The sequence below is a fragment of the Struthio camelus genome, chromosome 1 (assembly GCF_040807025.1).
Source record: "Struthio camelus isolate bStrCam1 chromosome 1, bStrCam1.hap1, whole genome shotgun sequence".
Classification (NCBI taxonomy): Eukaryota; Metazoa; Chordata; class Aves; order Struthioniformes; family Struthionidae; genus Struthio; species Struthio camelus.
This window is the reverse complement of record NC_090942.1, coordinates 89,791,223-89,817,823: the sequence shown is the minus strand read 5'-3', so window position 1 is coordinate 89,817,823 and position 26,601 is coordinate 89,791,223. Positions and strand designations below refer to the sequence as shown.

At 40.6% G+C, this 26,601-nt stretch overlaps 1 protein-coding gene across 1 annotated transcript in view; it reads right to left on the bottom strand.

Annotated features, from left to right (window-relative positions):
• Nucleotides 1-26,601, bottom strand: part of EPHB6 (EPH receptor B6) — a 76,333-nt gene that overhangs the window by 37,792 nt on the left and 11,940 nt on the right. The window contains exons 2-4 of the mRNA XM_009678087.2: nucleotides 21,513-21,728; nucleotides 12,271-12,335; nucleotides 10,894-11,590 (exon numbers count right to left, since the gene is read on the bottom strand). Of these exons, the coding sequence (XP_009676382.1) occupies nucleotides 10,894-11,590; nucleotides 12,271-12,335; nucleotides 21,513-21,606 (856 nt within the window). The 5' untranslated portion in view covers nucleotides 21,607-21,728. The remainder of the gene's footprint in view (nucleotides 1-10,893; nucleotides 11,591-12,270; nucleotides 12,336-21,512; nucleotides 21,729-26,601) is intronic.

The following is a 26,601-nucleotide window of genomic DNA, read 5'->3' as shown; positions in this document are numbered from 1 at the left end:
CTGACTTCTTCGCACACGCCTACATCCTAGAAAAGAGCTAATTACAGCTACTACAGATGACAGGCAGATCTATTGCTTCCTCAAGACTCTTAGAAACATCTGGGGAAAGAAGGGAAGAGAAGTGTCTATGGTATCCCTTCAACAAAGGAACAAGCACCTTTCCCCTCCCTCAACATCATAAGCTGAATAGCTCCCTTCTCTCCATCCTTTCTAAACACGGTTCAAGTTTGCTGTGGTTTTCCTACACTCCTGCTGTTATCTCTCCCTCAGACATCACAGCTGGATGAAGGGAGAAGTCAAACAGAAACAACAGGTGGATAGCTGAAGGGTAAATGGCAGATGTAGTGGTACGTTGACAGGGAACTGACACATTTTCAGTGATGTGAGGCAAAGGACATACCGGATAGTGCTATGGGACTGAGGAGAAAGACATGGAACACAGCTGATGGAACTGATTTGAAATTAATTTGTATTTGGGACTTGAGAGGAAAAAGATAAATTCTGTATTATTAATTTAATAATTTTATTTCAGTGAGGTTTCAGACTAAGGGCTCACCTTCTCCATTTGGAAGTGTCAGCTAGCACTTTATTGAGTAGTCTTTCTTTTTTCTTTTTTTCTTTTTTCTTTCCCCCCCACATTCTCATTTTTGAAATATTTTTAAAAATACTTCAGTAATTACAAATTCTAAGTACCTTTTTCAAAAGCATCTGGTAACTTAGAATTTAAATCTCATGTGACTTCTAGCGAAATGACCATGATAAGCAGTCGCCAGTGATTCCCAAGAAACTTACTACATAGTAAAATGGTTTGTGGGCATGGAATCCAGGAACAACTATTTTCATGTAAGTAACCTAGGTAGCTTTGTGAGAAAGTTTGGGAGAACAGCTTACGAGTACAGAATCTGGAAACCAGTGGCTTAGGATGCCTAATCACCCAGAACTTTCCATTCCTGGCCCATTGTATGAAAAATCCTTACAGCTGCAGGGTACCTTGCAAGGCAAGGCAAGGCAAGGCATGGCTTGTTTGTACACATCTATAGGAAGAAAATGAGTTAAAGTCCCCCTAGACTTCCTCTTTCTTCTGTAAACTGTCACTTTCCTTTCTGGCTCTTCTGCAAGACAAAAAAGCTACTCAGATAGAGTCAAAAGTGTATGGACACTATAACCTGTACCACCTAGATAGGTTACTGCTCTTGGATGTTGTTTCACTCTTAAATTTAGCTGGGGAAACTGGTCATATAGTAAGATACCGCAGGCAGACTTACGAAACTAATGAAAAAGGATTTGTTAATTTGTGGTAGGGGGCAGGAAAGAAGAAGGGTTTCTCTCTGCCCTGAATGCTTCTTGTTAGATTCTTTGTACTAGATAAAGAGGTAACAGCTGGTCCAGGAAGGACTCCACAGGCATCCATATGGTGAGGGGGCAGGCAATGCCCACACACTCTTCTACTGAAGAAAAAGACAGGGACTTGTCTCTTCTCCTATCCCTGGTTCATTCCTCAGTCTTACTACTATTAAGAACAGTTCCCTGTAGGATCTTCAGTAGAGCTCTGCCCTCAGGCTATTACTTTTGCTCTGTATTTCATACAGAACATTGTAGCAACTATGCATCACAGTGTCCTTCTGTTCTTAGGAAGGGAGAACATACACAGAGGAGAAGTCCTGAAAAGGACACCCTGCTGAGATAACACAAATGCAAGAGCACAGGCTACCCTAGCTGAATGTGTCCCCATTCAGACAGAACAGCAACATGTTTTTAGCAGGAGAAGAGATCAGGAATGGGGATCAAGCCAGAATAGTTTATGAAAAACACAAGGAGAAAAAATGTCTTGTAACACTCAGGTTCACTGGCTGTTGTTGGTTGTTCTAAGCTGCCCATGGAAGTTCAGGAAGCAACTGATGGAGCGTGTTTGGCACTTTGGTAGATTCTCATTATTTCAGTTACAAACTATAAATTATTTGCCATTTTCATCTTTGTCCAGCTCCTGCAAAAATGGGGCTGCAAGGGAATATCAGCTTTCCTTGGACACAACAAAAAAGAGACTCTTAAAGAATCTAAAAGATAGATTTAAAAAATATATATATTTATTTCCTAAGCCTAATTTCTATATTTTAAGAGTGCTTAAGAATAGTAGCAGATACTGAACTATTTACTGGCATTTTTTCTGGACTGTGGATTAATCATGCAACAGATGCAGACAAAGCTAGTGCCATCCAGACCTGCCTTAGGTCTGGCTGGGCTTACTATCTCAGGGGCAGCACTTTAACAGTATAGCTATATTTCTTTGAGGGCTACTTTGCATGGCTAGTTATCCAGCTAGCAATACTTATGTGTGAATGAAGCCAAACTTCTATGTCCTTCTAGACTCCAGATCACTGAGAAACATGATGTGGCTTTGCAGCCACATCATTTGTGGCATCATCAGTGGCACTGCAGAAGTCTGCCTGTGTTTAGCTGGAATTTCGGCTGGACTCAACACTGATCTTGGGCTGGCTCCATGCATTCAAGCATTCCTGCTGTGTTCTCTGCAGTATCTGCACTAGCTGCTTCTCCTCATTTCCCCACCTAATTATGCAGTGTATTTCAGTTCCCACTACACCAAGTAACAGGAAGTTACTGTACTAACTTTCTCCCACAAAACACTAATGGTCAGCCAAAAGAGATTTAAGAAATAAATGCTGCTATAATTTTTCATGTCTTTGTTGTTTCAAAGAATTTTGTTGCAACAAAATTGCGTTGCTTGGAAAGGCGCAACATCATGAACATTTCAGGAGTTATAGCTAGAATAAAATGTGATTCTATTATAGTAGGAATATTTAATATCCATGACCTGAGATCTGCACCAGCTGCCCACTATTCCTCAGCAGAGTTCAAGGTATTTTAGTGGAGAAAACAATTAGCTTTAGGAATAAAGCCTTCAGTTTTTCATACAATTTGTCATCAAATTTAGAATGTTAAAAAGAAATTAAACTATTTATTAAAAACTATTTATAATGCTCACATACTGACAAGAATAATAGTTAGGTGCATCATAAGGGGGAACAATGAGACTTAATAACATGATCTGTTGACATACTACTTTCCTTGATAGTTTCTGATGGTCAGAACATAACTTTCATTAAATCATCCCATTCCTTTCTCTGGAGGCAACGCAAGACTATTCTCTGTAGTACTTTGCTCAGGAGCTACTTAACCCTACCTTAAAAAAGTTCCAAGAAACATCTTTTTATCCTTTTCTTTGAAAAATAATCTGTACCACTCACTGTCAGAAATCTTTGAATTTTAAACATCTCTATACTGGTATTTTATGATGAAGGCACAGTGTGTGTCTACTTCTTAAAAAATACCCTAGAGAAATCACCAGGATTGATGCTGCCATTCTGTTATTTCTCCAAAAATGCTCCCTAATGTTCATGGTTTTAATCGTTTCTGTACATCCCCTAAAGGAACACATAAAAGAGGTACTGCTGAAGCAACTATATGCAGTCAGAAAAACACAGTTCCACATACTGAAAACTATTTGACCATTTTCAGCATTCTTCAGCCATTTCTTCTGCCATTTCTTCCAATTTCAAAAAAGGCACTGAAGCCTTCAACTATACTGAGTTATCACCACAACATGAAATGGTAGATAACACAATTGCAAAGAGTAGATTAATAAGCATTTCCTTTTTAAACCAATCTTACTTGAGTAGGACTAAACAAAATGCCATCTGAGTTTCTTAACCCAACAGATGATTAAGCTCATCTCAGCAAGAAGCCCAGCACTCAGATTATCCTGAATATTTAAATAAAAATTAAAAGCCAAGAAAATAAAAATTTCTGTTGAGTAGTCTAACAACCAAGTATAGCACAAGTTTAAAAGTCCTTTTGGAACATGTAAAAAAAATGGTGGATTTGGTGTTTTGGCATATACTAATTAGTGGTAGTTACCCCATCTCTGAGAAGAAGCACGGTAGTATGAAATGCATTTACAAGTCCTGGCTGAAATATACCATGCAGACTTCTTTTTCAGATGAAGGACAAATCAGAACAGACTTTGAAAAGTGGTGAGAATCACAGGGGCCAATATTGCAGGAATAGGAGATAACGAACTGAATAGAGAAGATGAGGCAGATGACTTCTGTAGGCTGAGCCTGTAGAATTCCTTGACATAAAAGGAGTTACATCTGTAATGATATATATCTTGCCATAATAAAGATAAAAGCCTGAATGCTGGTTCCATTTACACCAGTGGAAATTTCACCAGATTTTAATAAAGCCCTAATTTCATGCTTAAATCCTTATAACACAGAATATCCACTAGGATGTTCAGAAAGGAACAGTTGCTCAGCTATGAGCTTCCCTCTATATTTACATGAAATAGATAGAAATGACCACTGTCAGAGACATGATAGCACTCTTCCTCACCTACTCATTCTCATTTTCCCTCTGCTTGGCAGTAAGTATCTTTGTTGCAGCACAGCAAAATATTTTTTTGAACCGAAGTAAATCATATCATCCAGTAAAGCATACGTGCTAGCTACTCCAGCTGATGAGCTTTGCTAACCTTTAGAAATGACGATGGAGGAGTGTTAAAAAATAAAAATAAAAATCCTTCATGCAGAGCTGAAGATCTCCCGTGTTCATGTATGTGGCTGTGCACTACATATGATGCTGTTTCTGATGCACTTTATAAATGAGGCCAAAGAAATCTAAAGAACAATAAACTGAGCTGTCATCTTTGTTATCTATGAAACACATGAAGATTTCCAATGCAAGACAGTCACAGGCAGATTTACTGGCTATTTGTAAAACTGGGAGGGAGAAATTATATTTGAGAAACAGCTATGCCATAATTAGCCTACTTTGCTGCCATGGCATGATGCTGATTTACATTTCGACTATTGTCCACCAGGATTCCTGGGTTCTTTTCAGCACAGCCATTACACAGGCAGTCATCTTCCAGCCTGTATTGCTACAGTGGCTTAGTCCCTGCCAGATGCAGGACTTCTCACTTGTTCATATGGAATTTTATTAGGTTCCTGTTGGCCTGAAATAGAAACAAATGTGGAAGAGAAAATGGAACAAAGAGATAAAATGAGCAGTGACACATTGCTGGGCCTAAGTGGGATGCATCCGGCGCTTCTAAAGGAACTCCGGGATGAAATAAATAACTATTGATGGTTGGGGGTAACCACTGTCCTAACAATACCCAAATTCTTGAGAGAAGTGTGATACTGTTTTTTTAAAATGTTTTTTTTAAGGTTCCACAGGAGATTTGGTCAACTGCAGGCACGTAAACCTGATGCCTGTATTGGAATAATTAGTACAAACAATAACAAAAGGTAGGATTAAAGAACAGCTGAATAAATACAACGTCAATGTAGAAAGCTTTTGTAAAGGTATGCCCTGCTTTGCAGACTTGTAGAGCTCTCTGAAGGGGTCAAATGCACGCTGGAAAAGTGTAATCTAGTTGATGTTGTGTACCTGGAGTTCCAGAAAGCTATTGAAAAAGCCCCTCAAAGACTTTTAAGGAAACTAAATGGCCACAGGAAAAAGAGGGAAGTTCCTGGTTGGCAGCTGGGAGTGTTCAGTGGAAGTATTGTGTATTCTGGTCTTACTCTTATTCCTAAGTGTCTACTTACAGCCACAAATGGAGATAGGAACTGGGCTAAATGGATGTTTTTCAAAAAAAATGGGATGCAGGTTCTAGGACTCTGCAAACTGATATCAAGATGCACTTCTCACTTGTGATAGCATACAGAGCAGGAGATTTTGATTTATCTTCTTCCTGAGATACAAAAATAGTTCCTGGTCTCACAGAGGAAAATCAAGGGAAAATAACCTATAAGTTGTCTCTAGGGAGACTCCTTGAGAATAGTTAACGTCAGGGGACTCAAGTGACTTTTGGGTACATTTGGGCCTGTATCCAAAGTGAACACAATTCACGTGGAACCTACTCCAACTCTAGACATCCTCTCATTCTTACTCTCTCATGCTAAGATTTAGAAACAGAGGGAAAACACAGTCATATGGCCTCCCACATTGCAAAGAATGGAACATGAGCTCTGTACAATACCAATGATTTGACACACATTTACTTCACACGAGTCAGTGGATCTGCATCGACTTATTTGTTGTTTTGGGATGACAAACATCTAAAAGGCTAAGCCTCTCAAGATTAAATTCTGTGTTTTATAGATTCTCTGTCCTAACTCAGCAGCTGTCTAGCAATTAATAAACAAACCCCAAACCATGCATTTTGGAAATCATATGATAAAAGCCATATATTTCGGTATGAATAATCAAAACAATATAGAATTGACAATGCTCTGTTCTTTAATCTGGCCCATCCTAATGAAAGAGCATGATGACTTAATGAAAGCAGATACAAATCATAATACATTTTGTAAAAATAGTCTACTTATTTCTTATTTATAATATTATGTTTACAACAAGAAGTCCTTAATAAGTGACATATCATGTAAAAAACAGCAGCAATAACCCAAAGTACACACTTTCTGCTTTGAGTTGACCCAGGTTAAAAATTGTTTTTGGAGGCCAGATCGAATTGTTTCACAGAGGGCATACTGGTTAAAGTGTAACTGCAATAGCTTAGAAGGTAGCTCAGGAAGAAAAGATTTTCTTTTGTGGAAGCAGACATAAAAGGTTACATGAGGCCACACCAACAAGCAATACGCAAGTCAAGCACATAAACAGAAGACTGCAATACAAAGTTTTCACAGTATGTTTGAGCTTTTTGCTCTTAACACTATACACTGAGAAGATAACATAGGACATGATCTACCATCAAAAGTATGACCGTTGTCCGCTTTCTCTCTCACATGTTCACTGCATGGGACGGTATCCTTTCCTCTGTAATTGCCTGATTTTGCAGCTTGAAATCAGTGATAAAACTTCCACTGAATTCAGTGGTATGGGATCATGCCATACAGGCAGATATAAGGATGAGTAAAAGCAAGGTGGACTTTTAGACAGTTCAAGGAAGAAATGTTTAACAAAGAGAAAGTTTTCTTTGTTGCCCCTTATAAGGGGCGGCATCAAGAATGCCCAACGTGCTTGAAATATTGAAATAGCAGAGCACCAAAAAAATGTATGAACTCCAGGATTCAGTCAGAAATCCTGCTGAAGCCAAGTTTGATGGTATTAGAAAAGTGTGCAAACCAGGAAAAGCAGGTCCAAAGAAGCACATGATATCTTAAGAAACTTCTCTAAACCTGCTGTGGAAGTGGTTTACTGGCCTGTATAGGAAAGCAAGGAAGAAAGTACCTGAGTATCAACCAATGAGAAAGACAAAACCCAGTTCCCTACAAGTGTGTCCTGTTATTTTCAGAGATTAAAAACAATAAATATATTAATTTGCTATCTCATCAACATGATCAATGCTTGCTTAATAACAACATGATATTTATCCTGCAACTTCAAAAAATGCAAACCTATCATTAATACTTAAATCAATCAGTTTTCTGAAATGCATATAAGCAAATACTGCACATGGCAACTGTTTTTCTTTATATTGTTATTTTGGAAAAAAAGCAATGTTTTACGAATGTATGCATATTTTCTTAAATACATTAATTGAAGTCTAGCTTGAGAAGTCATTAATGAACAAATCTGCAAGGACCTGAGATAAACCACAGCTGCCCCAACACATCATTTCAGGAGCAGAATAACCACACATAAAAAACAAAATAAGACAAAAAAGAATTTGCTTCTGTTTCAGGTGATGAAAAACTGAAACAAGTTCTTTAGCGAGCAGTAATTTTAGGATCATTGAAACTGCCCAAGATAAACACTTAAAAACAGAGAAGAACCCTTAAAAGGGTTACTTGAAGAAAGATGTAAGAATAAGCTATATTCATAAAATCCTAAGGTTTTACACATTTACATATACTTTACCTAAAATACAGAAATAATTATTAATAAAACATGTTAAGAAAATATTAAAGTGAATCAACTGTTCTTAAGGCAATAACACAATCTGCAGGTGCAGTTTGTCCCATCTAAAACCCTATCAAATTCTAGCTTGTGGAATGCATGCTTCGTCTGAACAGCATCCAAAACAGAAACCAACTACCAACTATTTGATGGCAAGTCAAATTGTTGCAGCACTGAAACAAACATGTTGGAATTCAGAAATGCTTAGCATATCACAGCATCAACACAAATGCCAGATGTTGACTGCATGTTTAGGTACTTTAATATGGGTCTAGGAATCCTATTTTAAGCATCCCCTTTTCAGAAAGTTGCTATACTATTATGCACAGTGCACTGAAAACTATGGCTGCATACTTTCAGAAAATAAAAAAAATAACAATCTTAAGCAGGCTTTCTCCTGCATTAAAGCATTAAAGAACAACAAGATCCCAAAGGTTTTGCTAGGAGAAATTCAATTATGTGAACAAAGAAAAATACAATTAATGAGCTTATCAAAAGAGTATAATGAAAAAAACCAAAACAATGGAAACACCAAAAATATTTCGCAGACCAGATTTTCAAAGTGAAAGATCCATAAACAAATGTCCTGCAGGCTGTGGAGTAATTTGTACCTTCTAATTCCAAATAATTTCCTTATAACTAACCATGACAACTGAAAAACTTCTTCCAGTGGTTTCCTCCACTTGTGTGCTATGAATATATGAAAAATACCAAAGAAAATGGAGCTATTGGGACCACCTTTCTGCTAAAGTAATTTGATTTTGGTCCTGCAGTTCATATAAGTTGTCCTCTAGCTACTAGAAATTCATCCGTTCTATGCTGTACATTAAATAGTATTCTAAGAAACAGTTTCACATAATAAGTGTAGGTTTCACTGCAGACTCAGTCTTCAGTCACTACCACTGTACCCACCTGCACCCAGATTTTTTCCAGGGTTTGAGTGTGCTTCAGCTGAGGCTGCATCTTTGCAGGATTCCTGCAAACTGTAGTACGGTTGCACAAAATAAGAATTAAAAGTCTTTCAAAGTCATGCAGAACAGATTCCTTCTTTCGTGGACAGTAGTTTCCTACTGTTTTACTCCCTTTCTCTTTGGAGCTTCAAGGCAGTGTTTAAAGCCCACACTCCAAATGACTTGCTCCATTGTTTTCCACAGTTTGACTAGAGCAGAAATGTCACTGTACCACCCCATGCCCCTCTAGTTAAACCTCTCTAGAAACACAAATGATATTGTAGGTCATTTCTGATGCAAAATAAAGTATTATTTGGGAAGCTACACATATCAAACCGACCATCAATTGAAGATTACTTGCAAGAAGCTGACAGCATAAGATCAGATGGCAAATTCAACAAAAGGCAAGTATAAATGGCACGTATCACAGAACAAGCAAATCCAGCACCAATTCTGGAAACCCACAGACAAGCTACTTCTGTTAAAAGACTGCTTTAGGTCCTTGAGGACATCCCAAGCACAGAGCCAACTCCTATGCTATAAAGGCTTTGAGAATGAAAAGAATATTATTTGACAGGAAAGAGACTGGGGTAACCAAATTGGTGATGTAAACCCAAAGGAGGTTTCAAATAAATTAAGATAACTTCTCCGGACTAACTGAAGTTAAGCATTACGTATATTGATCTACAAAAGGCCTGAATCAGCCAAGAAGCCTTCCAGCAAGAGAAAGAAAAAATGAAATTTGGTATTCCAGCTATTTCTAAGTTAAAACAATAAGTAGGATAAAAAGGCACACACATTTTAACCATTCTTAAAGCACAAACAAATAAAAAGCACTTAATAAATTTAATTCCCTTTGTAAGTCTCCAGCATAATGAACTCCATGACTTTCAGAGTACTGTGCTTTAATAATGTTATTTTGCTTGACTCAATCACTTAATGAAAAAGGAATTTAAGGCAACATATAGACAATCATTAACTATACTGTATATTTTTCACTGAGGGGGTTAACCAGAATATTTTTACTTCTCAACATCCTAGGTATATTTTTATTTGAATAAATTACACTCCATCTTTAGAACTGCCCCAGCAGCTGAAACGGGGTTCCATGTTACATTTAATATTTTTAAGAGTCCTGAATCATGGTGGAGCAATATTTTCAACTGCTAAGAGATCCTGGTGATGTCTTATCACAGTTGTGTATCAAAACTGAGGAATCACCAGAAGCACGCAATACCCAAAATTATATATATGCAAGCACCATACAAAGCAGTTTGGTCTAATGGATTGTCTTAAGCTTGAAATGGGTAGAGATTCATGACATTAGATCGGCTGTTCAAGTTTGGCCAGATTTTGGCCCTATACTGTTACTGGGTGATATGCAGTTGATTCTACCTCCTCCTAGGGCCATTTCACACAAAACGCCATGTGCCCCAGGGCAGAAAGCACTTTACAGGTCTCACGATAGTAGCATTATCACCGCTGTTTCTTACCCACCCAGTCTCACAGATCCCTGCTGAATGTTCCCTGTCCCATGATCAGGCTTTCCTCTTCTCTCTTGTTACCACTGGTTCTAACAGTACTAGCAAAGGGCCCGAGCCAATTATGGTGGTTGAACATATTAGCTCCGGGCTCAGCTCCACACTCTGCGGCATCTCCTCTCTAAGGATGGTGCAGCTTGGAGGAGAAGCGGAAGCATGCTACTAGCTGGCTAGTCACAGCTTTTGCCCATTCTGCAGATGTAGCCCAAAAGGTTCTCTCTGGTCACAGCCTGAACTAAGGCCTAAATGGAGTTTCTAACCATGTTCTCAAAACCAAGAAGTGGTCCCTCTACCTTCAGTCTGCAGCACTAAAAGTTTTAGGAGAGGAGGCTGTTACTAAGCGCTCTCTGTGAGAAATGATTTTACTTCCTAGATCTGTCATCTTTAGGCAAATACCAAATACTAACATAGAGATCCAACAAGGAATGGGCCGCCTAAGGGATAGGGAAAAAGTCACTTACGTTGGCAGGCTCGTTCATCATCAACAGGCTGGTAGCCAGCCTTACAGGTGCATCGTCCAATGGCCACCATCCACTCGCCTTCTCCGTTGCAGTGCAGCCGAACACCTGAAGACCCAGTTGTGCTTGCCTCTTCAGCATTTGCTACACATGTCCCTGGTGACTCCACCAGGGAGGTCCTCTCCCCTCCAGCAAAAGTTTCCGGGAAAGAGGCAAATCCTTTCACCACAGCTGGGCACTTGTAGAAGAAGACCTGAACTGCCACAAGGGACATGCAGGCTCCTGAGTCCTGAAAGGCCAGGTAGAAGCCACGCTGGGTGAGTGGCCCAAAGCTACGGACTTTAACATTCATCTTTACCACCTTCCCAGTGCTGTCCACCTGGGAAAAGCTTTCATCAGCTGCAATAGTATCCACCTTGGTCCAGGGGCCCTCATGCCACTCTGGCAACTCCTGAGAGGCTACATCAGCCTCTGCCTGGTGGTAGTAGAGCGTGAAAGTCTCCTTGCAGGAAGAGGCCACAGTACGCATGCTGGCACAGTCTCTCACTGAGAAACGGAGGCGGACATGTACTCGGTGGGCTCCGTGCCGCTCTATGAAGTGAGTACGCAACCAGTTATTCTGACCTGGTTCAGCCACATTACAAACTTCAAAGGTTCGGATCAGGCGCTTCTTGTCATCCAGGACACTTACCTCATCCCACTATAATGGATATATGGGAGAAAAAGAAGAAGAAATAGTAAAAATTGAGATTCAGTGTTTGACTGTGACAAAAATGCAGGACAGGCCTTCTTCTTCCCTTTAGAGGAAAAGGTTTCCACACTTATGACAGGACTTGAGCCCACTGCTGGCACATGTAGTACAACACTCTAGACAAGACAAAGTATGACGTTGTAAAGAAGGGCTATTAAAGGCTGTAAGGAAGGACTGCTTCCATGCAAACCTGTCATATGGCAGGATCTTAATGTCAGATGTTCACATCTTCACCCCTCCTTCCTCATCTTTCCCATCTCCAGAGACAAGACACAAAAGACAAACAAATGAAACAGAAACAAGAGACTATCCTTTGGACAAAATATTACAGCACAAGTCCCTCCTACCCCACTCTACCATAGTTAGGCTGTGTGCAGGGACACTGGAGGTCTCATGAGTATTTCTCAGGTTAGGGGGGAAGGAAGAGGGCAAGGAGGAGGCCGTAGTATCCCACCCAATAATCTTCTCTCTTAACAATCTGTTTTTGCACAATGTACAGCGTTCAGATTATTCAGATGCACAGAAAATATAAAACAAGCCTCATTGGCTCCATCTCTCTTTTTTCATTGGCTACACACTTGCCTTCCCACCAGTGGTGGGGGCAAGAAAAGGACAAGGGAAATGCTTACCCCATCAGGAGGGTGGCTGGTCCAGCCAATCTCTGAGGTCTCTCCAGTGGTATCCAGAAGTATTTCTGTTTATATTGAAAAATAATTAAATAAAAAGAGTATTTTGCGCCTTCCCAAGTCATGGTAAAATTTCATCTGTCCCTCACAAGACTCTCTGGAGAAAATAAAACAAAACAAAAAGTACTTCTCTTCTAGAGGACTTCCATATACCCAGAGTACACATTCATGCTTTGAGATAAGTATAACAGGCTATATCCATACTAGTAAATTAAGCAGGGCCAAGACAGGGACTTGGGCACTGGTATATAGTCATGCTGTGCTCTAGCTAGCAAGCTGCTTGGCATGATTTTGGTCAGACAAAAACTCCCGCAGGCAGTGTGTAGGTATGCTCACAGCATGGGCCAGAGTTCTCATAATGAGCAGGACAGGTGAGGCTCCCCTCTCTTTGGAAAGGGTGGGACAGAGAGATAAGTCATATGGGCATGTACCAGGCTATGCCATTCCCCATAGGGCCTCACTTGCCCATTTCATTTACGAGTATAAATGTGGACACAAAGCTAGGACACCTTTGTTTCCAGCTCTGTAACCAAATGTTCATGGGAGCTTAGGAAGATGACCTAGTCATCATCATCGATCTTCTAGTGGATTCGCTTTCACAGAATCACACAATCATAGAATGTTCAAGGTTGGAAGGGACCTCTGGAGATCATCTAGTCCAAGCCCCTTGGCTCAAGCAGGGTCCTCTAGAGCATATTTCCCCGGATCGCGTCCAGATGGGTTTTGAATATCTCCAGCGAAGGAGACTCCACCACCTCTCTGGGCAACCTGCTCCAGTGCTCACTCACCCTCACAGGGAAGAAGTTTTTCCTCATGTTCAGATGGAACTTCCTGTCTTCCAGTTTATGCCCGTTGCCTCTTGTCCTGTCGCTGGGCACCACGGAGAAGAGTCTGGCCCCATCCTCTCAACACCCTCCCTTCACATACTTATATACATTGATCAGATCTCCTTTCAGTCTTCTCTTCTCCAGCCTGAACAGGCCCAGCTCTCTCAGCCTTTCCTCATAGGAGAGATGCTCCAGTCCCCTCAGCATCTTTGTAGCCCTCCGCTGGACTCTCTCCAGTAATGCTACGTCTCTCTTGTACTGGGCAGCCCAGAACTGGACACAGTACTCCAGATGCAGCCTCCGTAAGGGCTGAGGAGAGGGGGACGATCACCTCCCTCGACCTGCTGGCAACACTCTGCCTAACACAACCCCTGGCCACAAGGGCACATAGCTGGCTCAGATGTACTGATGGAGCAGTCCATATCCCCAGTGCCCTAGGCCAGATCATTTTGAATTCTGCTGCCCTTCAGTGCAAACAGCAATGGTCTCTTCAGCTGAATTTATTAGCCTGGAAGAAAAATGGACTATACCCTTTCTGACTTTCTCAGAATGAAAGGTATGGAGATTAGATCAGATCCAGGACTAGAACTGTCCTTGGTATTGCTAGAGACAATACCAGGTGACCTGAAAGCATCAGCCAAGTAGCATTCCACCCTAGCTTAAAACTGAGCAATAATTGGGATATTAGAGCAATCTGGAGACTTTAAATAGACGAAATGATGAAAATTCTTCCTTGACTCCCATTTTAACTTTACATTTTTGAATGATGAGATCCATTTTCTTAAGACTGCTATTTTAGTTGAAATTAGAGAAAAAAAAAGCTGATGCGAAACTCTCCCCTATTTTGCTTCCTAAATTCTTCTACAAGATCTCGTACAGCAGTGAGTCAAATGGATTCTTTACACTCTACCTTAAACACACTCAAAATTGACTCTCATTTCACAGTGAACCTCTTCTTTCAAACCAAAGATGGACAAAAAAATATCAAAGACTTGTGTTGGTACCATGCTACAGTCATACCATGAACCAGTCTCTTGGGCTGCACTGAACTGTGATGTCAACACAAGGCTTAACTAGACAGAGGTTGAAAGTTACCACTTTAAGACCAGGTTGTCCAGGATAGACATGTTAATGATTTTCAGATCTTGGATACACCATACTTTCAGCAAGACACTTTAGTGCCTGTGTTACAGGCAGAATGTTTCCCTGGGTGCAACAAGATGCACAAGGATGACTAATCATGGGATAACCTCTATGAAGGCAAAGACAGCCTACCAGCTTTCTGGATTGCAGAAAACTTGTCCTCAGCATCAGTCCACATCTCAGTGGAGCAGTATAAAGCGGAATCATACAACTCAAGTCTAGCCAAACAAGAGCCACCAAGAAGAAAGCTGATCCTGAGAAGATGAAGAAAGAATCCCTTTGTCTGTGGGACCAGAAGCTGGTGCTAACAATGACCAAATCACTGGAAGAGAGGTGTAGTGATCATCTGGTCCAACACCTCTCTCAAAGCAGGGCCAATTTACAACAGGTTGCTCAAGTCCTTGCCCAGTTGCATTTTGAATATCTACAGCACACAGGTACACTGGAAGATAGGGCCTTTGCAAGTGGCACAAGATAACTTGCAGAGAGTTTGCTTTGCTATGCAGCTGAATGTCCTGAGCAGCAAAACCCTCTGGCTTAAAAGAGTGCCTGAAAAGAACTGAAATATTACTAGGTATCTCTCTTGTACAACCATGCCTCAAGCATGTGCAATGGGGAAGACTGAGCATGCCTTCTAAGACAAAACATTCTCTGAGCTTCTGCAATCACATTGTTAGGGGTTGCTGAATCCAGGAGCCCAACAGAAGTGAGGCTGCTGCTGCTCCATGCCCCCAGGACCAACCAGTAGCGAGGCTGAGTACGTATTCACAATAGGCACACACACAAACATATGTATACAATACACATACAAACACATAGAGTCAGCCACACAGACCGACACAGACAGAAACACTCACCAGTCATGCAAACACAAAGAGCAACAATGGCCTCATCACGTTTCCCTCTCTGGCTGATCAGGATGAAGGTCTGTTAGTAGGAGATACATATGCATTCATATACAATGTGGATCTCTCCAGTAACCGGCCTTAGACTCTCAGCCTACCCCCTAGCTGGACCTTGGATTGTCTTGCTGCCAGTTGCAGAGAGATACACTTATACAAATGGGTGTCTCTATCAACTGCCAGACCTTGGAGTCTACCAAGGAGTTCGCCTTGACTTCCTGTCCCCCTCAGTAGCTGACTCTTCCAACTGGCTCAATAACAGAGACATATGCATACAAACAGGTCTCTCAGCTGACCCCCAGAACACTCAGTGTCCCTAGTAGCTGGCTTGAACCTCCTGGGCCCTCCAACAGCCAGCTCACAGACACTCTGGTCTCTACCTAGCTTCCTAAGGCACTTAGCCTGCTCACCAATTTAGTCTGACTCAATACTTTCTAGCAATCACACACTGACATATGTACTCTCACTTGCTCCAGTTGCTTGCACCGTAGACACATGAGCCCCTATGACTTGTGGTCCAGCTCCAGTGGCTGGCACTTAGACTTCCATGCACACACATAATACAGAGCCCCCTCATGCAGAAGGCTGGAAAATGGCTACAAAATTGAGTTTAATAAGACAGGACAGACTATGCCGATCAAGCATAGGGCACTGTAAGACAAGCATACTGATCAGCAAGCTGTTTACAAGCAACTGGCTCCTTTTATCCCCTTATCCCTCTATTTTCCTACCCTTGTTCCTCCCCAAACCACCTTGACCCCTTCCTCTCCCTGCCTATGGTTTGTCCCCTAAACAACCCATAGTAAGTTTTGTACAACAGCCAGCCAAATGCTCTTCCTTGAATCCCATAAGAAGTTCTGTAACCCTGTGGGTAGTAACCGCCCTCAGTCTGAAAGGTGCTCCAGAGAGCATTTCCCATTGACTCATCTTTATGGATTTCATCCCCCAAAAATGAGGCCGATCACTCTCCTGTGGTAGCCCTGGGAGAATCTAGGTCAGGGCACTCATTTCTATGATTTGGTTATTCAGGTTCCCACACCTATCATTGGTCCTCTGGGTGCTCCTTTGGGTGTGCTGAGACAAGCCTTTTATCACATAACCTTACAAATATAATTATATATACTTGGGCTGTCACTTGTAATAGAATACAGAGAAACCTTTGGGAAGCCTTAAACATACTAGACTTCTTACAAAACTAAACAGCAACATGGTGAAATAAATAAATATATCAATGGCAGTGACATAGGCAGTTGTAACAAGTATTTCATTTTTCAAGAATGAGTGAACTAAACAAGTAAAAAACAAGCCAAACTAGCTGTGTATAGTTCAAAATCCCTACTTGTTCCTACTTACTCTATATAAAGATTGCTGTTTAATTATGTAACAAAAACATCTTTTTATAGTTTAGCTATGATCTAACATGACCAAACAAGCTTGAGTTATAAAATATACCTCCTTATGTAACAGCACATATACAAACCCAACCCACTTGAGATAAATGAATCTGAATTTTTTCTAGGATAAATCTTCTGCAGAATATTGCTAAGTCATTCCTGTAACGCATGTTCCTTCATCAGTTCTGTACTCGCATGCAGTTAACAAGAAAGCAAACTGGAGTCAATGGGACATGTATTTAGCGAGTTCCATGATAGTTTCTAACTACTTGCTATGTCAGAGAAAAATGCTGACACTATCAGAACATCAAAGTTGTCATCGGCATGGAGAAATTTTCACACCCCAATCAGGAGTTATGTACCATCTGTCAAAGACAGTAATGTCAGCCAACCGGTTGAAGATACGGAATGGTACAGTTATTTGCAATGTAGCAGAGCTTTTAAGCTTGGTGAATTACTATCCATTTCTCTCTTTGCCTTCCCTACTCCCTTGTTAAAGTTCTTAGGAAACTGAGAGGATTTAAGTGCTGCCTTAATTCTTTTATATCCTTCAGGAAATGCTAAATTAAGGCAGGAGAAATCACGGAATAACAAAAGTTGATATTAAATGCTTAGTTTCAGCTTTGCATATATAACCTAATCAAATGACATACAACTTTTCTGGAAATACAATATATTTTCTTTCCCTGCTTAAGGGCTTCATTGTGCAAACAACCACTAGAATTTACCCTTCTGCATAATTCCACTGCTATCAAACTGGTTGCTTCTGATGACAGCACGATGTGATTTTTAAAGTTTATTTATGTTTTTCTGCTTATTTTTTGCTTTATAAACATCAAAAAGGTCAGTTTGGGTCTGCCACAGTTCTACTGAAACACATAGTCCCAGCTATTGCTTATTATAAGAATGCAAAACTTAACTGAAAAGCTCTTCCTTTTCCCTGGCTTTGAATATAAACAATTTTAGTAGCATCCTGACTAGCCTTCTATTGTCCTCCAAGCAGTGAGAGCTATCCTGCAACTCTTGAGCAGTTTCATTATTGAGCTATGACATATACCTGGGAACAAGGATGTGCTAGCACAGGAACTACAGATTACTACAGTAATCTATTTGCAGTTGCTGAGACAGACATTTGGGATAACCTGGATGCTCCTCCCCTTCCAAACAAGCAGTCTATCCAGCCCAGTCTCATCCATCTCCCATCTGTCTACTCCTGGAGTTTCCTCTTCCCAAGCATGTGGCAAAGATTTTGGCATGTAGAGTGGTGTCAGGAAAGAAGCGGGCAGAACATAACAGAAAAGCTCTGCTAGGATTTTAATAACTCATGTGAATCACAAGCAAGAGAAGTAAAATTTTTTTTTCCCTTTGAAGAGAAGTAATATCCATTTCCAACTTTATTTGCATATAACAAAACAAAAGGCAATGGCACATTTGACTCTGAAGATTACCTTCAAGAAAAAAATATACAGGTTTTCCTCCACTTCAGTGCCAAGCCAATTCCAGCAATCAATAAATTATTTTCAATCATCCAAGATGATCAACTAGTTAATAGAAGAGGAAGGGGAAAAATTAAAATAAAACTGCCTGACCTCACAATCTTTCCTGTGCATGTTCCCCTTTGCCAAGGGGGAATTTTACTAGGAAAAGGTGCTACTGAAGCAGCAGAAATATCTTTTTCGCTACATCTTGAACTTCCAGAAGACTCTTTAAAAGGCTGTCCAGCCATTCTGCAGGTTAGACAGTTTGCTGTAAAACAACTGTAGTCACTTAGACATGCAGAACACATCATTACTTTGGCATATATTTAACAAGCTCAGCAAAATGAACTCAGCTTGTGTCTGCAACTGTAAACATTTATAACTCAGTCAAACCAAAACTAATATTCCACAGGAAAATTCAACACTGTGCCTTAGTAAGAGGTATTTCGTTAGCAAGTTACGACTTGCTTTCAGCTATTTTGCCTGTAGCCCTTCAGACTTTCTTAAATTCTATGCTTCCCTACCTTTTACACTGAGTAAAGTTAACTTAGCAAAAATCTTTAATGCTAAACTGTAAACAGTAATAACATGCAAATTTAGCTCCTTACAGAAATTAAAATTCTGTGCCTTTCCATGTTTTTCAAAAACAGGAAAATGTATCTTTTTACCTAGTATGTAGCTCAAAAATAATACCCCCCAAACTAAAACCTTAAGAACTCTTGAACAAAGTCATAAACTTGGGCAATATAGTTTTAGTGAGAAGTGCTGTGCAATATTGCTTCCTTTTATATAAGTCAAAATAACAAGGTTACAAATGTTTTCTGTTTCCAAAAGTTTTACTTCATTCTTCCCATGCAAGTTTTTCTCTAGTCTAAAAATCGTACCTGGAAAATTTTGGATGACGTGCTCATTCCTAGTGAAATCAGTACATGCAAATACTAGATCTGTATCAAATTATTTCAGCCTAAGGATTCTTTTTTATGCATAACTGCCCTCCCCCCCAAACCCCAGGGTTCATTTTAAACTGCCTACAAGAACTTCTTTACTTCTGAGTCATGAAGAGGTTTAAACTCCCACTACGTCCTGCCCTCACCCCACCTGGAAAGTGTTCTGCATAGGAAGTATTTTTCTGTCTTTATAATGTATAGAAATATGTTTTGCAGATTTTGGCTATTCCCCCCTCCACAATGCATCTGCTTTCATTTCTTAACCATTTACATGAAGGTTTTATCAGTATTGTTTTTCCACTGCTGGAAAATTAAAAAAAACCCTTCAGTTTGAGAGAAAAAGTGATATACATTCAGACCGTCCAAATCAAATTCTAATGCCTGAGAAACACTTGCAAGAAAAATTATCTGGACTGGTTTTTCCCACTGTGTCAATCCTCTTCAGAGGTGAGAAATATTATAGGCACCATCTAAGATTTCTAAGAAACCTCCCAGAAAACAAAGATCAAACTTGATATTCCTTATATTTTTCAACTTAAATCCAAATCTGAAGTTTCACACTTCTATTATACAGAATCATGAATCAACAAAATGGCCATTGGCCTATTTGTTCCCTTATGGGGAAGTCTGCAGCAAAGCTAAGCTCTTCACAGCATTATCAGCAGACTTCCTTTCCTTCTAATGCAGAATTTTTCATTGCCTGCTGACCACAACAAAGACAAATATCTCTGAAATGCAAATTAGATTTGGAGTGCTATCTTAAGACCACGCAGTGCTGTCACAGTGCAAAGATGTGACCCCCCAACACAATTCAGTAGCTCACAGGCACTTGTACCTTTTGATTTCTAGGCAGAATTTCACTTTCCCATTCTAATCCAAGCAACTCAAGCATGTGATCTGTGAAGCTGTATCATGCAGCGTTCTCCAAATTCTTTCATCATTACAAACTTGAAGGAGTGATCACTGAATTCTGAAAATGACAGTTTCTACAGAAATGAGTTATTTTATAGTTGGAGTGCATAGGCGTTTTCCCTCCCTTCTGTATCTTAGTTTCTCCATCAGTTGCACTAAGGCATAAAAACACCTGTAGTATTTTGAAAAACCATTTAAAATTCTGCAATAAATAGAGCTGCAGAGATTTAAGGATTTCAATTACAATCTTATATGCTATACTCCCACAGAAATGACACGAACTACAAGGTAGAAATTAAAAAATATATATATATAACACTTGCTTGTCCCCTGTTAAGCCAAGGGGCTACAACGGTATCCACTTTCAGCAGTTTTCATGAGCCCATGAAGCCTATGGCCTGAAGACGCCACAAGAAACCTCTTGCTCCATGATAAATCATGAATGGCAAGGTCTGGTGACACAGCCCTGGATCTCAGTGCAAAGATACACTTCCTTCCCCTTCTTGAGGCTTTTATTACCATTTCAGAAGAAACACATAATAAACACATAATAAATCTCCTTCAATCGATTATCTTCTCTCCAAGCTCCCTCCACTCTATTCCCTTCCTATTAAGGCAAGGAATGTTTTAACCACAGTCTTGCCTCTCAATTACTGAAAAAAAAAGACATTTTTTCTTCCCAATCTCTATCCTCTTTCTCTCCAGATCTCCCCACTCCCCCTGCTCTCCTTTCCCTCCCTCCAGGTCTTTCCTTCCCTGATTCCCTCGGGTTCCTCTCCCTTCCTCCTTTCATACATGAAAGCCTCTAAAAAGGAGAGATGAACATTCATCACAAAGCAGTACAGTTCAGTGAGCACATGTGGCTGCAAGGATATTTCTTGGAACAAACAAGAGGGTTGTTTACAATATCTCTACCATCCTCTAATTCTCTCCCATACTGCCCCTCTTACTGCTCCTGCATTTATTGCCTTCCCTCCTACCACCTGTTCTCCCTTCTCCCCTTTTCTTGGCCTCTCTTCTTCCCAGCCTATCTTTTCTCTGCTCTGTCTTCACTATTCTCTCCCTCCTCTCCTCTGCTAGCTCATCACAAACTGTCTCTTCTAGTTCACGCAAAGCATTCTCTTCATATCTATTATATGGGGCAAGTGGTTCAGATGGCAGATGCAAAAATTCCCTATTTCTGCCCACTGGATGCTGCCATGTAGAACAGCATAAACCTTCAGAAATTGTTTCACAAAACAAACATGGTACAAGAACAGGAACGCAAGTAATGGACACATGCAAAGCATAAAGAAGCACCTAATTGCCAGAAGCAAAGAGTTTATTCTCCAAAACTGTCTCACTTCTGAAATAACTAGTATAAATGCTCATTAATGGGACAAGTTCTTCATATAAGGGGTTGTTTGTCCCACTAGAAACAACACTAATATCTTTCATATCTCATGAGACAGTGAGCAACCATCAAATAGAAAGATGTTTAACTTAAAGCCCATCTGGCTAGGATAAAAACACTAGAGAATGCGTCTTTTTCTCCGCAGAAGATGTTTGGAAAGTTGATACATTATAAAAAATCTACTCTTACCTTCCAGGGAGGTGACTAGATGAAAGAAGCAGACCATCCACAGCCAACCCATTCCCGCCACTCTTCTTGCACTGATGGCAACATTAGAATCCATGAAGATTATCTGTGGATTCCACCATCTCCAAAAAAAAAATCACAGCCCACTTCCTTCAGAGGCTGCTTGGGGTGTTTCAATCCCTTCTCAAGTTAAAGCACAGAGGTCTTCACACAGAAGCGCTGGTTAAGAAAAGACAGAAGGTGGAAACAGAAATCAGGTCACAATAATATAGAATTGGCTGTTTTTATACAACCGCCTCATACAACTTCTGAGCTACAGGTGAAGAGAGAGTTGCACAGACCCAGTATGAATCGTATTAGTGCTTTCATACATGCTCCCACCCCAGCCTTCGGTCTCAGTTGTTTTGTACGCTGCCAGCAAACAGAGACATTCACGGCATTAGTGGCAGTGGGGTTCCCCAGGTCAATGTTAATCTAACTCACAGTATAAGCTGCGTTCTTATTGAATGGCTTAAGTCCTGACCCTTTGCAGCTTTGGCAAAGTCCCTTGGAAGGTCTCCATTCCAAATCCCTTGCAGGTTTTCCAAATTCTGTCTCTCATAATTGCACTTTACCTGTTCAGGACTCTTCAGCGCAGTATCCATGACAGGAGAGCTCTTGCCATTTATGGTAATACATATCTTTACTGCTAACATACTTCACCCTAGAAGTAACTGCATTTCAGATGTAGGTGTTCGTCCCTACAAACAACTGGCCATACGACACTTTCAAAGCTGGACAGCATTATTTCCATAAATATGCTTACAGATGAGGAAACAAATTATAGATGAGCATTTTTCAAGGAAGTCTGTTTTATAGCCAGGAAAAGAACTTAAGCCCGAATTTATTATCTTAAGTAAAAAACTAAAAAAACAACAACAAAACCCAACAACAGCAAAACACTGTTAAGAACCTGACTTCAAAGCCTGGCTTCACAGTCTCTAGAGGAGCAGGGAGCCTAATCCAGCACTGAACTGGATCAACCCAGCACAATACTTTTGCTAAGCAAGGTATTTTTGGGCCCATCTACCCAGTCCCCAGCCTGTCAGAGAAATATTATGGTAGTATGTAGGTTATGTGAAAAACAGTATGTTTTGTTTCTTTAGGTGCTCTTTGTGCATTATAAACACTTCAGGGATAACAGTCAGGTGTAGCTAAGGAGAAAGACAAACGTCTCAGGCAAGATCAAGAAAAAATCACTTAATAACTCAGCCGACGTAGGGGAGGGAAGAGTTGTAATTAGAAGGAGGAGCTTCACTGCAATTATCTGAAAACTCAGCACACGGGAGTTCAGGTAAGTTTGAAAAAGCAGAAAAGAAAGCTCTCTGGGGAGCAGGAGAAAAGGCAATGGAGTAGAATTTGATTTATGTTACTGAAGAGAGGGATAAATTACTGGAGAGAGTGGGATAGGCCTTGCTGTCTCTCCTCCACTGCCCCTAAAGAAGACCTAGAATACCAAGTACAGATGAACCATGGGCACCCCAAATATCAGAAAATCATAAGGAACTCAGGGAGGGATCATAAGGGATCTCAGGAAGAAGCAACAAATTTGATTCAGGGAAATGATTTATGAGGAGACAGAAAATCAGTTACGTATGACTAAAGAAAAACAAAGATTAAATGAGAGAATTGGAGGTAACACTGCGTTCTAGTTTAGGAAGGGTGTAAGCACCACATAATAAATGAAACACCACAAAATGAAACTATGAAAAGGATAACATTTCAGGTTGAATGATCAGAAAATCCTTCCTTACAGGGAGAATTATCAGAGCATAGAACAGTGTCCTCCAGGAAAAGGGCAGAAGACTTACTCCTTGAACCACTTGAGCTTACACTGGCTAATGTCTACATGAACATTCTATACAGGGATGTAAATATTCAGCATCTGTGCTCCCACCTGATCTTTAATACTATGAGCTAAAAGCCCATTTTTAGGCTAGCCAAATCCTGAGAGGTGAGCACTTTTAAACATTCATTTTGAAGGCCAGTAAATGCAGAAATAGAGGCCAAATCAACAGAAGAAAAATTCCATTTCAGTCAATGGGACTTCACTCACTTATGTAAGGTTTGAAAACAATCCACAATTCAGTGACTTTGACACATAACATACCAGTGGAAGAGCGCGGAACAGAACCCAGGTATGCTCTAGCTGCTGGATCTCAGTCTAAGTCTTCAAATTGCTAGGTAATAGGAAGTCAGATTGCTATTACAAGATAGATAAAATTATAAAACCCTATTACCAAGAAGTATCCACAAAATCATTTCTGGCCCTTAGGAAATCAGCTGTTCTCCTTCCCTCTCTACCCACACATCCCTCTTAAAATGTCTGTCCGGTTTACCCTGCCAGGTCCTGTCTCCCAGTGAAGTTGCACTGCACTTCATGTGGCAGCACAGACCCATGGTCTGGATTAGCCTGGAAAACTATTTTCTTCCTTAAATAAATTGTGTTGAATCAAAAAAATGGGGTCTGTTTTAGCAGTTTGAAAGGTAAATATCTGTCAGTTTGGATGCTGTCCAAACTGTGCTTGCCCTGAAGGGTAGAAGAGAATATTATGGAAGCATTTAGGGGAGAGCAGGAGGGAAACATTAGCCTCTCTGAACTAAAGAGAGCCAGGCCCCTGAATTGCTAACCACTGCCCTGCTTTCCCCCCCAGTACTTGATGTGTGCAGGAGTTGACTACACTCAGAGTCACTCATCTTTCATTGCTTGGTTCCCCTATTGCTCCTTCCCCACAGACTACTTAAACAGAAATCTCAATCCATTCTAAATTGTAAATTGCCCTCCTCTCTTGCCCAGACAGGCACCTTTCTGTGGCCTTCTCAGCTTGTTATTTCTTCCAAGATTGCTTTTAGATAGATTACTTCTCCTCACCTCAGAATCTATCTATCCTCCCTTCTCCTCATCTCAGAATCCACCTATCCTCTCTTCTCCTCCAAATCCAACCAGGAAGTAATATACCTTCCGTGGACACAATCCCTCAACAAAATTCCTTAAGTCTCATTCTCTTCCTCTCCTTTCCAATCACATAGAATTTGCCAGTCATGTACCAGCTGTCAGTCTTCCTTATGTTAACCCGTCCATAAGTGATTCAAAATCATCTCTGGGCATGTGGAATTCCACTAGCATCCTTGGCTAATGGAAGAATCTCCAACACTTTAGAAGTGCTGAAAACCACACAGCATCTGGAAAGCATGGCACGTGATAAATCTGAGAGGGATTTCCTCAGAACTGACTGCTTTTAGTCCTCTAGGTTTGCTTTGGACTCTTGAGACTGATCAAGAACAGCGATAGCGATAGCTTGAAATACTCTATTATTTCTCTGCTGGCCCCAGGTTCTGTTGAAACTAAGCTTTAAAGAAAACATTTCACTTTCTAATCCTTTTGATTGCACCCAGAAATATTTAGATAGGCCTTTGCTGCAGCACATTCTAATCTAGTATGCAGACAACCTGAGGCCACAGCTCCAAAAGCAATCCACACTGCTCCTATTCATCTCTGACGGACACCCCCTGCAGAACCTGACAACACCAATAGCTGTCAAACCCTGACCTGAACCATGCACCTATCTGGGTTCTGTAGGAGGAATTTAGGTATGCCTTTAGGATGAAAAAAAGAGCAAAAATTGTTCGGGCACTGCACAAGTCTCTCGGAGAAAAGATGAGGGTCTGACAGGTGACTCCTCCCCAGGAATGGCATGTGGCCATTTCTTCGAGTTCTGTTATTTCCCCATGAAATTAGCAGAACAGAACAGAGGCAGCAGGAAGAACTGGCAGTCCCATAGCCACCTATCACTATAAGAGACCTAAGATCAGCTCCATTATTCCATTCCCTAAAAGCTGACAGATCCACTGCAGAGGATGCTCCTAAGGGGTTATCATCCTGCATTCCTCTGTAGAAGTCCTAGCTCCAGGATTCATCAAAGTATCTCATTCCCAGGAGACAGGGAGGCAAATGGAAACAATACGGCTGGCAACACACGGAAGAAACCATCAATTCTTAAAAAAGAGTTCCTGACAGCCTGGTAAGGAAGATCACTAGTTGTATTTTTGGCTGTGAAGCCAACAGAGTTAACAGTTCTCCTGCTCCTGTGCAAAGTAATTTCAGAACATAAGAAAAGCCCTGCACAGAACAGGGGTCCATCTAACACAGTTTTCCATGCCCAGCAGTGGCAGGAAGAGATGATACTTGGGGAAAGCTTGCAAGTCTGGCCACTCTCTGTGGTATATTCACCCAGTACTCCTCCAGCATCCACAAATACAAGACTAGGGCTGCTTGAGCAATGAATTTATTTTTTTTGAACTTGCTGATGCTTTTCTACATACACTTCCATGGCAACTGATTTCAAACAAACACTGACTCTCCGTAACGAAGTACTTTTATGTATTTTAAACTGATCAACTAGTAGAAAGTGAAATCCTAGCAATGCTGAACTCTTTACTACACCTGTTCTTCCAAACTATCCCAAGAACTTTTCAAAATCACCCTATTTCCATCCATAGGAGCAGTATTTCTTCTCCATTCATTGTTAACTGCGATCCCTCTATGACTAGTTCCCAGTAGAAATCATTACAGGGGTATCATAGCCTCCCTCTGCTATGCCTGATCCAACATACCTCCTTCATATTTGTCATGTTTCTTTCTCACACAAAGCATCTAGATGCAAAAGAAAGGTAACTCAAAAACTCTTCAGGGTACAGAAAATGCTTTAAAAGACTTTACTGGCACAGTCTTGTCTTCTCTTCCACGTTTTGCACCGTGACTCTTAACAGCCTAATATTACTGTCAGTGAAGAGCATTAAAAGAGATAAATGAGCACATCCTCTAGGGCAGTCAATAAGCTACTATGCCAATTAATTTGTGCTGCACATTGATTCATCGTATTTAGGCAGAATAGAAAAAAAAAAGAGATTTAATATTTCATCATTTATCATTTTATCATGAGGATAAACAGGGAATCATGCTAATGTCATACATCAGGTCAGGGGCCCTTTTTTATTTTTTCTCCAGTTCTCTCCTACTATAACTGCTCTTTTGCCACTGAAATGCCCTTGT